Here is a 13,109-nt window from a genome sequence, read left to right as displayed (position 1 = left end):
TCTTGGCAGATACTGGCATTCAATGTGTACATAACTCCAATTTCACCCTTCATGCTCAAGTCCAAACTCCCTTTCACGCTTTCTTAGACCTGATGGGAAATAAAGGTAAACCTTCAGCAAATTGAGGACGACCCGGAATCTCTACTATCCGCAACTTGACCTTCGAATTAGAGCTAAGTCTCATTAGTAGGTAAACGATCTATCAATATCAGTCTTGAACACATACCATGCTGGTGACTTTGGAATATCCAAGCCTTTCTCTTCATCTTCGTGCTGCTCCTTACCATGATCCTGAGATCGACGACTCCGTCTCGGCACCATATCCCTCGAGACTCGACGGAACTTCTCGAACCGATCCGTGCTATTCCTGGCACTAGACGCAGCGCTCCCTGACTTCGGGGTGTGATACAATAGATCTGAAACCGGAATTGGTGCTGCATCGGACCTCCTCCGCGTATTCGGCGGCATCGTATCTCTAGTCGAGGTGTTGGAAACCTGGGAAGGCTGTCTAACGTCCCGAGGACTTGTGGATGACTCGCTGCATAGTGATTGTGGTTGAGGACTGGGAATTGTGTCTATCTCCGGATGCATTGCTGGGTGGTTTCGGCTGAGTAGAGGTGTGGCAGGTGCGACTATCTGTTTAAAAGTGTCACAGTCGATGCCCTGACTTGTACGCGATGGAGATAGCTCTAGAGTATTTGGACTAGGGATGGCTGGTAGGTCGATTGTGTCCGGCAACATCCCTTCTTGAGGACTATGGCGGATTCGTATTTGCAATGGCTGGGGTATAATTGGATTGTCTGATGGCGATATATGTGAAATGGGTGAGTTGATCTGCTCTTCGGCGTCTGATTCTTGGAGCAAAGGTGTTAACCAGGCGTGATCTAGCAACTCTCTGGCTCTAAGACGATATGCAGGACTTGCTGTGAGTGTGTTCTCCAAGAAAACCAATGCCTCTGGCGTTGCATTTTTCTGAGAGACACATTTCAATGGAAGACTCGTCTCCTCTTTGTAGTATGCAAGCAGGTCGGCTTGACCCTGAAATGGTAGCTTTCCAGTAAGCATGTAATAGGTGATGGCCCCCAAGGACCAGATGTCGACTTCCAGAGCAAGACTCAATTCTTCTTTCTTCTCAGTCTCGGTCCATATCTGTTGGTAAACCTCGGGTGCAGTGAAAGCTGGTGTTCCATTCAGTGTCTGCAGACCTGTCAAGCCTTCCAACACGCGCTTGCTGATGCCATAGTCTCCGATCTTGACCCACCAGTCTGGTCCCTGGGAAACGACAAAGATGTTCTTGAATAATTAGTCACTGATCAAGCTTTCGCGTCTGTACCAGATTTACCTGTGGTTTCAGGTCACGATGGGCGAAGCCATTGCTATGCATGAAGTCAAGCCCCTCAAGGAGCTGCAGAGTGATTTGCTGGGCTTCTTGCTCAGGAAAAGGCTGCTTCATATACCTTTGAAGGTCTCCAAGTGGTAGGTATTCCATGCAAATGAAAAGAGACTCGGGGTCTTCGAACCAACCTGCCGATCTCACGAAACATCCGTCAAACTAAACATAGGTCAGCTCGCCTGATTGAGTGAATCAGTCTTGCACGCTACCCTTTCTTGGGAGAATTTGGCAATTGCCTCCAACTCCCGACTGTAATCTATGGTCTTAGAATCTGGTGCAATCTTGCGCACTTCTTTGACAGTCCGTAACCTATTCCCGTCAGATGCACACACCTCCAGCCATACCGTTCCAAAAATGCCTATGGCAAGATGTCGCTTTTTTGTCCATAATTCTTCACGCTCCCTCCGCCTACCACGGCGGCCTGAGACGGACGTCGACTCAAGAAAGGTATGAGTGGTATACTCAGGGTCGTGCTTAGTAGGCAACTTGGTGTCCTTCACGAGATCCGACACTTGGAACATATGGGGCGCGGGATAATGCAGACGGCGCAATGGCGGAGAATTTTTTAGAAGCAGTGCTCGGGTATGAGCATATGAAATTCTTTAGAAAAATAACATACAGAGGCTATAATCGTGGAGAATTGCAAGAGATACTTTGCAGGACGCAATGCGAGCCGCATCTCCAGGTGGCAGTCACCACACCGGACAGGGATATAACCGGGGTAACCAAGGTTTGGCCCCTATTGCATATTGGGGCAGTCGAGCGGGGGTAAAGATGGGTGCTGCTAATAGTATAGATCGGCACCTAGTAACGTTGCCCTGCGCGCCTTTCAAGGATGATTGCAGGGCGCACACAAGGCATAGTAAGCCTTGAGGCGTATTTCATCACCCTGGTCCACTTTCACTCTGCTGGTTGGAACAAGTCTTCCAGGATCGTCTTCGTGTCGCGCATGGATCCCCCTTCAAACGAGAAGTCTTCTTTGAGGAAATTCCGCGCTAGTGTGTTCTGCTTCCCAGGTCAGTGAAAGAAGAGAGCACATCGAGTATAGAGGATTCATACCGCATGTTGAAGGCTCTGTATCTCTTCAACAGATAGCGTGGCACATGCAGCAACAAGATTCTCGCCTCGGGCTGCGAGAACTGCGATCTCGTTTGCGCGGGAGACAATGGCTGCATCGATCCCGTTGATTGCGGCGCAGCTACAAATTCTCGTCAGCAAGCCATTGTGCACGGGTGTCCATTCAAGTAGACTCTTACATGGTACCGAAGCTCTTGCTGCTGCGACCCAGGCGAAAGCTGAGCCATCAGTTAGCTATCTGCTCCGATCACAGAAAGGGTGGGGGGGGGAGGGGGGTTTGAAACGAACTTGTAAAGATAGGTAATCTGATCTTCTAATTCCTGAAACTCTTCACAGACTTTGACCTCCATGTATCCGAGTTGCAATCTGGGGCGTGGTTCAAGAAAGTTGTTCTCAAAAATTTCGTGGAAGTGAGTGGCAGCAATGACCTTTGGAGCATTTTCAATATTGAGTAGATGCTCGAGTATTCCACAGGCAAGACCGATTCCGTCTGCAGATATCGTGAGCCTATTGTTTGAAAGTCTCGTAATGATACTCACCACTTTCACTTGTACCCTTACCGAACTCGTCAATGAGAACCAGGCTTCGACCAGTAACCTGCTTGAGACAAAGCGAGATCTGCTGCAAGTCACTCATGAAAGTACTTTGAATCTGGATTTTGGGTCAATACATAGTGTTTTTGTTGGCGGTATCCTGTCATACCTGGGAAACACTCTCCTGGGTGTTGATCTTCGTTAAGATTTTGTCTGTTATACCGAGCTCTGCGCTGTCCGCGGGTACAAAACTGCCATTAGGGGTCAGCAAAACTCTTCAAAATGGAAGTATGAATCAATGTACCTCCCAATTTGCGCAAGGTAAACAATGAGAGCAACCTAGAAAGCTTTAAATGATGTGCAAGGCAATCGGTCAAGGTATCAAATCTCACCTGCTTCATATAGACACTTTTGCCAGAGTAATTTGGCCCAGTCAATACCAGCATGCTAGGGACTTGGTCTACCGACGAAGGAGCCACGTTGTCCCCTGTGGTGTCCCTTCCACCAGCGAGGAGGGTGTCATTTGGGACGTATGATGAAACGGTGAGTTCTTGGAGAATGTGGCTAGTCAATGTTAGGAAAGGTACATAACAGCATGAGTAGACATCCTCTCACCGACCACCTTTGATTTTGATAGAGTTTTGCGCCAACATCCGTGGTCTTGTAAGCTTAAATAAGCTAGCTGCCTGTGTGAGGGCAAGGAGGCTGTACAACATTAGCTTTGTCTGTACTCACATCTCCTGGATCACAAACCTGTCCATCTCTCCACAGATATCAGATGCTTCGATGAGCACATTCTCATACTGAAGGACCCTCTGAGCCAAATTGTAAACGATCTCAATCTCCTTCTCTATAGCAATAGTCAATGAACGAGATTGTGGGTATCATAAACAAGTAGCCTTACCGCAGATGAGCCCATAGATATCACCGAGCTTTTCATCCAGTTCTCGCATGCGAAAGTCCTTGAAGTAAGCTCTGGTTTCTGTGGTAAAAACCAGCTCCCAATCCCCAACCGCACCAGAATAGGCTGGATTTCTTCTATCGTTAAGGGAGATGGCAATGTTGAAGCCGAGCTGGGGAAAATAGATTACGTTCACCTCAATGTCGAGCTCTGCCGGTATTGTGGTTGCGATTTCAATGGCCACGGTTTTGAGAAGGCTGCTGAGGCCGTCGTACCGGTCTTTCATCTTGTCGAGTTCTCGATCAATACCTTGTTTCACCACTGTCCGGCCTTGCTCTTCAGAGTTGTCAATGTCAACAACCTCCTGAATCATTCGTCCGACTCGATGAAGCTGCGCTGCTTCAAGTATTTGCAGTGCCTTTTTTAAAATTAGTCTTAGATTCCATATGTACCGGATTTCGAGATATGAACTTTCGTTCGAACGACCAGCACATCCGCCCCTGAAATCTCACGAAGTGCATCATGAATGTCGATTGAGTAGAAAGCGAACTGATAATTGCATCAGCAGACAAACCCATGAGCTTGAAAGAAACATACAGCTAAAAGACTCGCCCACACTGTGGCCTTGAATCCAATGATCTTTGCACTCCCCGTACTAATACCTTTGTGAAGATTAATCATTACAGGCCGCAGGTTCTTGACATGCTTCAATCCCTTTGTCATTTTCTCGAGGGCTGTCAAGTTTCCCGGTCTCGAGAACATCGCGATGAAGTCATGTCGCTCTCGAATGATCTCAAGGCTGAGACTTGGGCGGAAGAACATCTGTTTAAGTCTGGCCCTTCCCTGGGGTGTATGCGCGAAGCGACGGAAAAGACCATAGACCGAGAGGCCCTCCTTCTCAGAGGCTGACTTTTTGCCTGGGCCTTGATTGAACATGTTTGGGTGCGACTCGGACTGTACTATTTGGAGGGAGAGGAGGGTATTGCTTCCGATCCACCTATTTACGTATCATTAGATGCTTTTTGTCGATGATAGTATGTTGTTTAATTTCCCACATCGTGTCTTGCAGATTAAACATTTCCAGATACCTGACCCTGAAAGGATCGGTTCGGATTGGTCCGATGTTGGTCTTAGCTCGTCGTCTCTGTAGGTATGATAGAACTGCCCCTGCACAGCCGACAGTTACTGGGTTTTCCATATCGACAGAGCTGGAAATGTGGAGGAATCTTCCTTCGTGAAGCGTGAAGCCCATTTCCTCAGGATTCGTCTCTTGTTCGGGTCCGTCGAGATCATTTTGAGGCACGAAGAAGCGAAGTCGCTCCTCATGGGATGATGATACCTCTAGGGCGATGAGACTATTCTCTGCGTTGGCATATGTGAACTCTTGCGAAGGGCGCACGTCAACCTGGTAGGGTAGATACGAGGATGAATCTATCTCTCGGGAAGCAATTAGATCCAATAGTCAGGAATGTGGTAAACCAGAACTACCGTTATCCTGGCCGAGATGCTGTTCTTGCGAATTGAGTAGGTCGACTCGAGGAGGCGTCAAGATCACGGTAGGTTTGATCTGAAGAATCACTGGATTCGGTCAATAAGCCTTCTCGCGGCTTTGAGAAATCAACAGCAAGAGTGCATACAAGCGTTGACGGTCTCTATTTCTCCCAACTTGCTGTCTCCCAGCAGGTAAAGTTTCTCCTCTTCCGCAGAGTAGTATGAGCATCCCACCGTGCCGTGGTCTTTCATGTCAATGGCAGCAATGATGTGACCAGCATCATCATCATCCTCAATGAATGTTTCGTTTTCTTCGCCTCCAATCTGACTTTCTGTTGGAAACGGAGTCTGCGGTCGCTGGGCTGCTGAACAAGCTGGTGGGTAGATTGGGCCTCTTGATGCGGTGGATGCTCGGCTCGATGGGCGAGCATCGTGGCCACTCCTCGATCCAGCGGTACGGGGTGTGATGGGGGGTAGACGAGATCGAGACACCTCGGGTGAGTGCTTTCTTTTTTGAGAGGAACGCATCTTGCCGGAACCGGAAGAACGCGAAATAGGTATCGAGAGGTGTGTAGTGAAGAGGCCCGGCTTGGTCAAATTGCTCCCAACCAGACTACGGAGCAGCTCTACAAGCTACAGAACATTATTTTGGAAACTTATGCATGAGCGAAATTGCATTTATACACAGATGAGCAGACTAATATACAAAAGTCACTATGAGCGAAGATGAAAATGTATCAAGAATAAAACTCGAGCACCGTGAGCACCGTAAAAACACCGTCATGAAATGCCCCTATATGCCACCGAAAACACCATTGCAAAAAACAAATCATGCACTTTCTTCAATACCCTCCGCAGAAACCTGCAATGCAGACTTATCAGCATTGAGAGAGACACGAGCAGTCTGGCCAGAAATGATCTCGCCGCGAATGATTTTGTCAGCCAAGCGGTTTCCAATCTCCTTGGCAATCAACCGGTTGAGAGGGCGTGCGCCAAACTTAGGGTCGTAGCCCTTCTCACAGAGCCAGTCCTTGATCTCACCATCCACCTTCAAGGTCATCCGACGGTCGTCAAGGCGTCCCTGAAGTTCTTTGATTCTAATGTCGACGATGTCACGCAAGGCCTCACGGGAGAGGCGCTTGAAAATAATGAACTCATCGATGCGATTCAGGAACTCGGGCGGGTAAGACCCTTGAACAACGTCCATTACAGCCCGCTTGATGTCCGATGGGACCTCAGATGCGCCATCATCCTTGTAGGCATGCAGAGGGTCAGCACCGACCAATATGTCGGCTCCGAGATTCGAGGTCAGAACAATCAAAGTGTTTCTGAAGTCAACCTTGTGGCCTTGAGCATCCGTGAGGAAGCCGTCGTCGAGGACCTGGAGAAGCAATGCGGAAATATCGCGATGAGCCTTCTCGAACTCATCGAACAGAAGCACGGCATATGGCTTGCGCCTAACTGCTTCCGTAAGCTGACCAGCATCATCATAGCCAATGTATCCAGCAGGAGACCCGATCAGACGACTGATGGTGTGCTTCTCCTGGAATTCACTCATGTCAAAGCGCACAACTGCAGACTCGGTGGAGAACAGGAACTCGGCCATTTTCTTGCAAAGCTCGGTCTTTCCGACACCAGTCGGTCCAAGGAACATGAAAGAGGCCAGCGGACGATTTTCACCGCTAAGACCCGCCCTCTGCATGCGCACCGCGTCGGCAACAGCAGAAAGCGCTTCGTCTTGGCCGCGGACAGACTTGCGAAGAGTGTCCTCCATGTGGATCAGCTTCTCGACCTCGCCAGCCATGAGCTTATTGATCGGAATTCCGGTGGTTCGAGAAACTACATTGCCAATATCATCGGCAGTGACAGAGTCGTGGATCAAAGATTGATTGTCTCCATCTTGTTCTGCTCCCTCCTTGGGCAGCTTGGCCTCGAGTTCAGGGATGGTGGAGTATCTGAGCTCACCAGCCTTGGCGAAGTTGCCTTCACGCTGAGCCTGCTCAAGCTGGAATCGTGCAAGTTCCAGACTCTCCTTTGTACGCTTGATCCCGTCGATCTCGGCTTTCTCCTTTTCCCAGACCTCGGTCAATTTTCCGACCTCATCTTGCTTGACCTTCAGGTCTTCTTGAAGTTTATTACGACGTTCACGACTACTCACGTCGGTTTCCTTGCGAAGAGATTCGAGCTCGATTTGAATGGTGGTGATTTCCCGCTCCAGCTCGCGAATGGTATCAGGCTTGGATTCTTGCTGAAGGCGAAGTGCGGAAGCGGCTTCATCCACCAGGTCGATAGCCTTGTCTGGGAGGAAACGGTCGGTGATATAGCGATTACTATAGGTGGCTGCGGCAACCAGGGCACCATCCGTGATTCTAACACCGTGGTGGACTTCATATTTATTCTTGATACCACGGAGGATAGAGATTGTGGAGGCAACCGATGGCTCACCGACAAGGATAGGTTGGAATCGACGGGCGAGAGCAACATCCTTCTCGATCAATCGGTATTCGTTCAGAGTCGTAGCACCGCAACATTGAAGTTCGCCTCTGGACAAAGCGGGCTTCAATAGATTACTGGCATCAATGCTACCCTCAGCCTTGCCCAGTCCCAACAGAGTGTGAAGCTCGTCAATGAAGAGAATGACCCCGCCTTGCGCATCTTCGACTTCCTTCAGAACCTTTTTGAGACGTTCCTCGAAGTCACCACGGAACTTGGCACCCGCAATCAACGAACCCAGGTCCAGTGAAACCACGCGCTTGTTCTTGATGCTCTCGGGAACATCGCCTTGTACAATGCGCTGGGCCAGGCCTTCCAACACTGCAGTTTTACCAGTTCCAGCCGCACCGATCAACACAGGGTTATTCTTGGTACGTCGTGACAGAACTTGGATGGTCCGATGGATTTCAGCATCTCTTCCGATGACCGGGTCCAGCTTTCCAGCTTTAGCTTTGTCCGTCAGGTTCACACCGTATAGCTCCAGGGCGGGCTTTTCTTCCTCGCCACTCATGTCCATGCGGTGAGTACCGCCGGGGGGTGAGGTCGGCCGGAGGCATAGTGGCGTATCGCAGAGACCGGAGTGAGTCTTGTTGCCGGCGCAAGGAAAGCCGAAGTCTGGGGGAGTCTGAGTGATCTAGCTGTAAGTGAGCGAGTAGTGGGCGTGTGAGGACGCAACAGCCGACGTGAAACGAGGGAGATTCTAGCTGCCATTGTGAATTGTGATGCGCGAGGAGGGCAGCAACTTGTGCTTTAATAGCTAAAGGTCGGCAGCATCGCGTGGATTCTCGAAAGCTCCACCGAGAAGACGTTGAGTGGCGGAAGCAGGTCGAAGCTCCGCCTGTCGCTGGGCCCAGCTCCGTCACCACTCAAGTCACATGACACCACGCTAATAAACGGAAGAAAAAATGTTCTACCCCTCGCCCACTTTGTTTTCTTCCCCCCCCTTTAACTTCTTCTTCTTCCCAACTTCCACTCCCTCACATTCACAATGGGTTTCACTGACTTCGTCTCTGACACCGGCCTGACTCGTAAGCTTCGCCTTGGCTTTTGTCTTTGACATCAAGAACTGACTTGAACCCCTCAGTGGCCAACAACTTCCTGGCCACCCGCAGCTACATCGTTGGGTAAGAGACCGTCCCCTTTTTTCTGAACTTTCATTTCCCCTTCTCTCGCCTTGCTTCTATGATGAGAAAAATTGGTCCGTGTTTAGGAGGCGGATTAAGACCCCGCTATAAGACTACAACCAATTGCGAGCAATCGCGTCTCTGATTTCGACTTGCAAACTTTGCGCATTTGTCCATGACTTTGTTTGTAACTCAAGTACTGACCGTACTATAGCAACGGTCCCTCCCAGGCTGATGCTGTGAGCTTCAAGGCTTTCAGCGGCGCTCCCGATGCTGCCAAGTACCCCCCACGTTGCCCGTTGGTACAAGCACATCGCCTCCTACGAGGCCGAGTTCTCCACCCTCCCCGGTGATGCCTCCGCTGCTTTCACTACCTACGGCCCCGAGTCCACTGAGCTCCCGTCCAACCCCAAGGACAAGCCCGAGGAGGATGACGAGGAGGACCTCTTCGGCTCCGACTCCGAGGAGGAGGATGCCGCCGTTGCTGAGGAGCGCAACAAGCGTCTCGAGGAGTACAAGGCCAAGAAGGCCGCTAAGGGCCCCAAGCCCGCTGCCAAGTCTCTTGTTACTCTCGAGGTGAAGCCCTGGGGTATGTGATTTTTTTGTCTCCGTGCGATTGAGTTCTTGCTAACCTACTTTGCAGACGATGAGACCGACCTTGCCGAGATGGAGGCCAACGTCCGCGCCATTGAGCAGGACGGTCTGGTCTGGGGTGCTTCCAAGCTTGTTGCCGTCGGCTTCGGTATCAAGAAGCTGCAGATCAACCTTGTCGTCGAGGACGAGAAGGTCTCCACTGATGAGCTCCAGCAGCGCATTGAGGAGGACGAGGACCACGTCCAGTCCACTGACATTGCTGCCATGCAGAAGCTGTAAAATGCTTACTGTATGAAGTGGATGGCGTGATGAAATTTTTTTGATGTGTTAGGACCTGATTACGACCTAGAACCCGGCCGGACAGTGGCTAGGGATGATGAAAAATAAAAAATTTTCACGACCATATCGTTCCATCTCAACTGTAGTTTGAACTGTAGTAAGCCGTGCCTTGAGCATATAGACCTTGAGAAGATCTCCAGGGCTAATGGGTCCCGCGATGGGGATTGATTTGGACACGTCAGAGCTACCTTGGGAGCTTGCCCATGTGGGAGGGTTCATTGGTTCCAAGGTTCGAGAATGTTCTTCCGAATGAAATGCCCAGGTGAAGGCGGTCACCGACATGGAAGATATCGAGGGCTTCAAAGCATCTAAAATTAGAGCCCTTGCTAGGTAATAATAATAGTTGATCATGATCAAGGCATAGAGCTCGCCATTGTCTTGTCAGTTTTTTTATGTTCCTTCCGATGCATGTGCCCAGGTGGCTGCCCGACGGAGGGCCTGGGGTTTCGATATATATCTCGGGTTGCTAGCAGCTTTCTGAGAAGTTATGCTATTGCTCAGTCTCAGCTCGAAAGCATAAAAACATGAAAAGCCAGATCATGTCACGTTACAATTAACAGAATGATAACAAAAACAGGTAGAAACATCCTTAACAAATACAAATCCATTTACCCCAGTATCCATGTTAGGAAAGGCGCGATTACCTAATCACCCAAGCGGGACATCGCCAGAGCACGGAGTTCCAGCTGGAGCAGCCATCTCGACTCAAGACGGGCTATCTCAGCAAAGCAAGAGCTCGCCGACACCCACAAAACCCTAGCGGCATCTTACCCCACCGTTCTCGACACGAGAGAGACACATACCGCCTCCCCAAACACAAGACTGAAACCCAAAACGACCACCTCACCACCATCACCATGAGCTTTATCTCACGCGTGGTAACATTATTCGGTCTAGTCCTGCTAGCTCACGCGTGCGTCTTTACAAACCACCCTATCCAACCCCACCACACAACCACTAACAATTTCCGCAGAGGCTACTCCGCCCACGAACACACTGTCCTATTCAACAACACCCGCCTCGCCCTGCCGCAGGACATCATCGTGGAAACCCTGATCGCCGTGGTCATTGTCTCAGTCGGACTGGTTCTTAGTGCGGACAAACTAAAGCCGATTAGCTGGCGCGACTGGGCCGGTCAGATTGAGCAGAATGGCGGTGCGCGGAACCCGTATCTGAGCTTAGAGGAGCGGTATGGATTCTGGGATATTCGGGTAAGTTTATCTTTGTCTTTGTCTTCTCTTCATGCGCTTGGATCGCGGAGTCTGTTTTACGGGGGATTGGTTTCTGAGGAGGGGACCTTGACCCTGGATTAGGATCAATGGCTACGGCAACGCCACGGAGATCGACACGAGCTAACGTCTATTTTTTCTTTGACAGGCTAAGCGGAAGGAGTTTGCGGATTGGATGCGGGGCCCGGATGTGTTGGTTAAGGAGTGAGAATTGATGAATCATGTGGGAACGCCATGAATGTGGTGCAGTGGGATTTGTATAATATGCATTGCTCCGAGGAGTCACAATCGATACTTGAAGGCTGGCGTGGTGATCAATTCGAAGTAGGTTGCCTTGAAGCATCAGCTTGAGCATCAGCTTCATTGTATTCAGAGATCAGCTTGGGTGTGGACTAGTAACTATGAAACTCGATAATATCACCCGGGAGATCTACATTGCAGACAAGTAAATGTAGAAGTTGGAGCAAGGGTCACTTGGGTACGGGATACTCGAGCCGAGAAGGCGAAGCGGTGCATCTGTATGCAGAGAGCCGAGCTTATTTTCGAGGCTCATGACCTGGACGCCTGTGTATTGCCACCCAGCACTCTGGGTCAGTTGTGCTGTGCATACTACTCCGATTTCAATGGTTGCATCAAGGACGCGTTGCCCATCTCACAGACCAGGCCACTGAGAAACCGTTGCCTGCACTCAAGGTTAAAAGTACCCAGCCCTGCAGGGACTGCGGCGATATGCAGAGTGTAGTCCAGACCGAATTGGGTGTGGCTATGTGTGAAACACGCCTTCTGTGGGATACGGAGATTTACGAACAGTACCAAGCCTGTGCTTGTCAGGGGCGCAGGGTGATATTGTTTGCCCAAGGTCATATTTCTTAGATTTCTGCTTGCAGGAAACGGTCCGGCTGGGCAAATGGCTCGACGTGTGTACTTGTGGTGTACAGTACAGTACTTGTCCAGAAAATAAGAAGACCCACCCGGTCCTTTGATCCACGTCGCAAGTCTGGACCGGTTTTTCGTTTTTTAGTTGCCGTGGTGGATTTGAGGTGGGACGGTGCCTTGTGAGAAGGGCAAAGTGGACTTTTATCTGTTCGGGAAAGGTCTCGCGAACACTTGCGAACAAAGAGCAGATCATTCCCGTCTTTTGCGGGCTAGCGTGCGCACATAGTACGATGATGCGCGATGTCTCACACGGATCACTCCACTCGGGCTGCTCGCTGGTCTCACTCATATGAGCGCCACTGAGAAGGGAATGGACGTGAGACACCGAAGACGAGCCTTTGGTTTTTTTTTTTTTTAGTAGCAATGATCGACCATGGTCAGCGACTACATAGGCTTCGTAGGCCTCCGCGCGGTCTGCCAAGATATTCGCGCTTCTGGGGAAGCGTAAGCTTTTCATTGTCCAGCCTCGACCGGAGGTGCCTTGGGTGCTTAGGTATCAACGGTACCTGAGGTAGGATTGAGGGGTCCGAGGGTATTGCCACTCACCGAATGATTCCACGCCCTATCCAGAGGCCTTGTGCATGGGAAAAACATGGCGGCATTGGCAGTGGCAGTGGGGCGGATACTAATCTGGGAGCCGTGTTTCGACAGACAATAATTGTCGGGCTTACGTCTCTAAGATGCACGGTAGCTGGTGTGACCCCCAAAATAGAAGAGCGCCACTCGAGCTGCAGGTTCAGGTTCGGGTTCAACGCGCTAGATCGGCCTGTCCGCACGGTGACTGGACCACAGCCGATGCCCTTAACCCGTTTCAGGGCAAATGGCGTCTTCCAAGTAAGAGATATAAGACAAGTCTAACACCTTGTCACCCTAGACAACCGTATTTTAATAAAGTCCCCTTTCCTCTTCTCTCTTCTTCTCCTCCCCACACTCTCCGCACATCAACATCTACGTCTACATCTACACCCCACCACATAACACCAACCCAACACCATCACA

The 13,109-nt window shown here is 50.3% G+C and overlaps 5 protein-coding genes across 5 annotated transcripts; 2 read left to right on the top strand and 3 right to left on the bottom strand.

Moving 5' to 3' along the window:
* Nucleotides 1-183: 183 nt before the first annotated feature.
* On the bottom strand, nt 184-1,914 carry N7443_000986 (serine/threonine-protein kinase; the record flags this gene model as incomplete). Its single annotated transcript, XM_056881042.1, has 3 exons — nt 184-1,293; nt 1,343-1,552; nt 1,603-1,914. 3 exons carry the CDS (start codon nt 1,912-1,914, stop codon nt 184-186), a joined length of 1,632 nt encoding a protein of 543 aa, XP_056746280.1.
* A 1,820-nt stretch (nt 1,915-3,734) lies between these two features.
* Nucleotides 3,735-5,923, bottom strand: N7443_000985 (MutS family protein MSH5; the record flags this gene model as incomplete). Its single annotated transcript, XM_056881041.1, has 5 exons — nt 3,735-3,853; nt 3,908-4,322; nt 4,502-4,858; nt 4,998-5,335; nt 5,542-5,923. 5 exons carry the CDS (start codon nt 5,921-5,923, stop codon nt 3,735-3,737), a joined length of 1,611 nt encoding a protein of 536 aa, XP_056746279.1.
* Nucleotides 5,924-6,224: 301 nt separating this feature from the next.
* Nucleotides 6,225-8,599, bottom strand: hsp78 (chaperone ATPase HSP78; the record flags this gene model as incomplete). The annotated part of the gene is made up of 2 exons (XM_056881040.1): nt 6,225-8,513; nt 8,579-8,599. 2 exons carry the CDS (start codon nt 8,597-8,599, stop codon nt 6,225-6,227), a joined length of 2,310 nt encoding a protein of 769 aa, XP_056746278.1.
* A 277-nt stretch (nt 8,600-8,876) lies between these two features.
* On the top strand, nt 8,877-9,885 carry N7443_000983 (translation elongation factor 1 subunit beta; the record flags this gene model as incomplete). The annotated part of the gene is made up of 4 exons (XM_056881039.1): nt 8,877-8,916; nt 8,973-9,012; nt 9,264-9,601; nt 9,656-9,885. 4 exons carry the CDS (start codon nt 8,877-8,879, stop codon nt 9,883-9,885), a joined length of 648 nt encoding a protein of 215 aa, XP_056746277.1.
* A 917-nt stretch (nt 9,886-10,802) lies between these two features.
* N7443_000982 (membrane magnesium transporter family protein) lies at nt 10,803-11,382 on the top strand (the record flags this gene model as incomplete). The annotated part of the gene is made up of 3 exons (XM_056881038.1): nt 10,803-10,858; nt 10,919-11,156; nt 11,323-11,382. 3 exons carry the CDS (start codon nt 10,803-10,805, stop codon nt 11,380-11,382), a joined length of 354 nt encoding a protein of 117 aa, XP_056746276.1.
* Nucleotides 11,383-13,109: the final 1,727 nt, after the last annotated feature.

This window comes from Penicillium atrosanguineum (genome assembly GCF_028827265.1).
Source record: "Penicillium atrosanguineum strain IBT 20685 chromosome Unknown utg000001l_segment0_segment0, whole genome shotgun sequence".
In the NCBI taxonomy this organism is placed as follows: domain Eukaryota; kingdom Fungi; phylum Ascomycota; class Eurotiomycetes; order Eurotiales; family Aspergillaceae; genus Penicillium; species Penicillium atrosanguineum.
The sequence above is the reverse complement of the archived record's forward strand: the minus strand, read 5'-3'. Positions and strand labels throughout refer to the sequence as shown.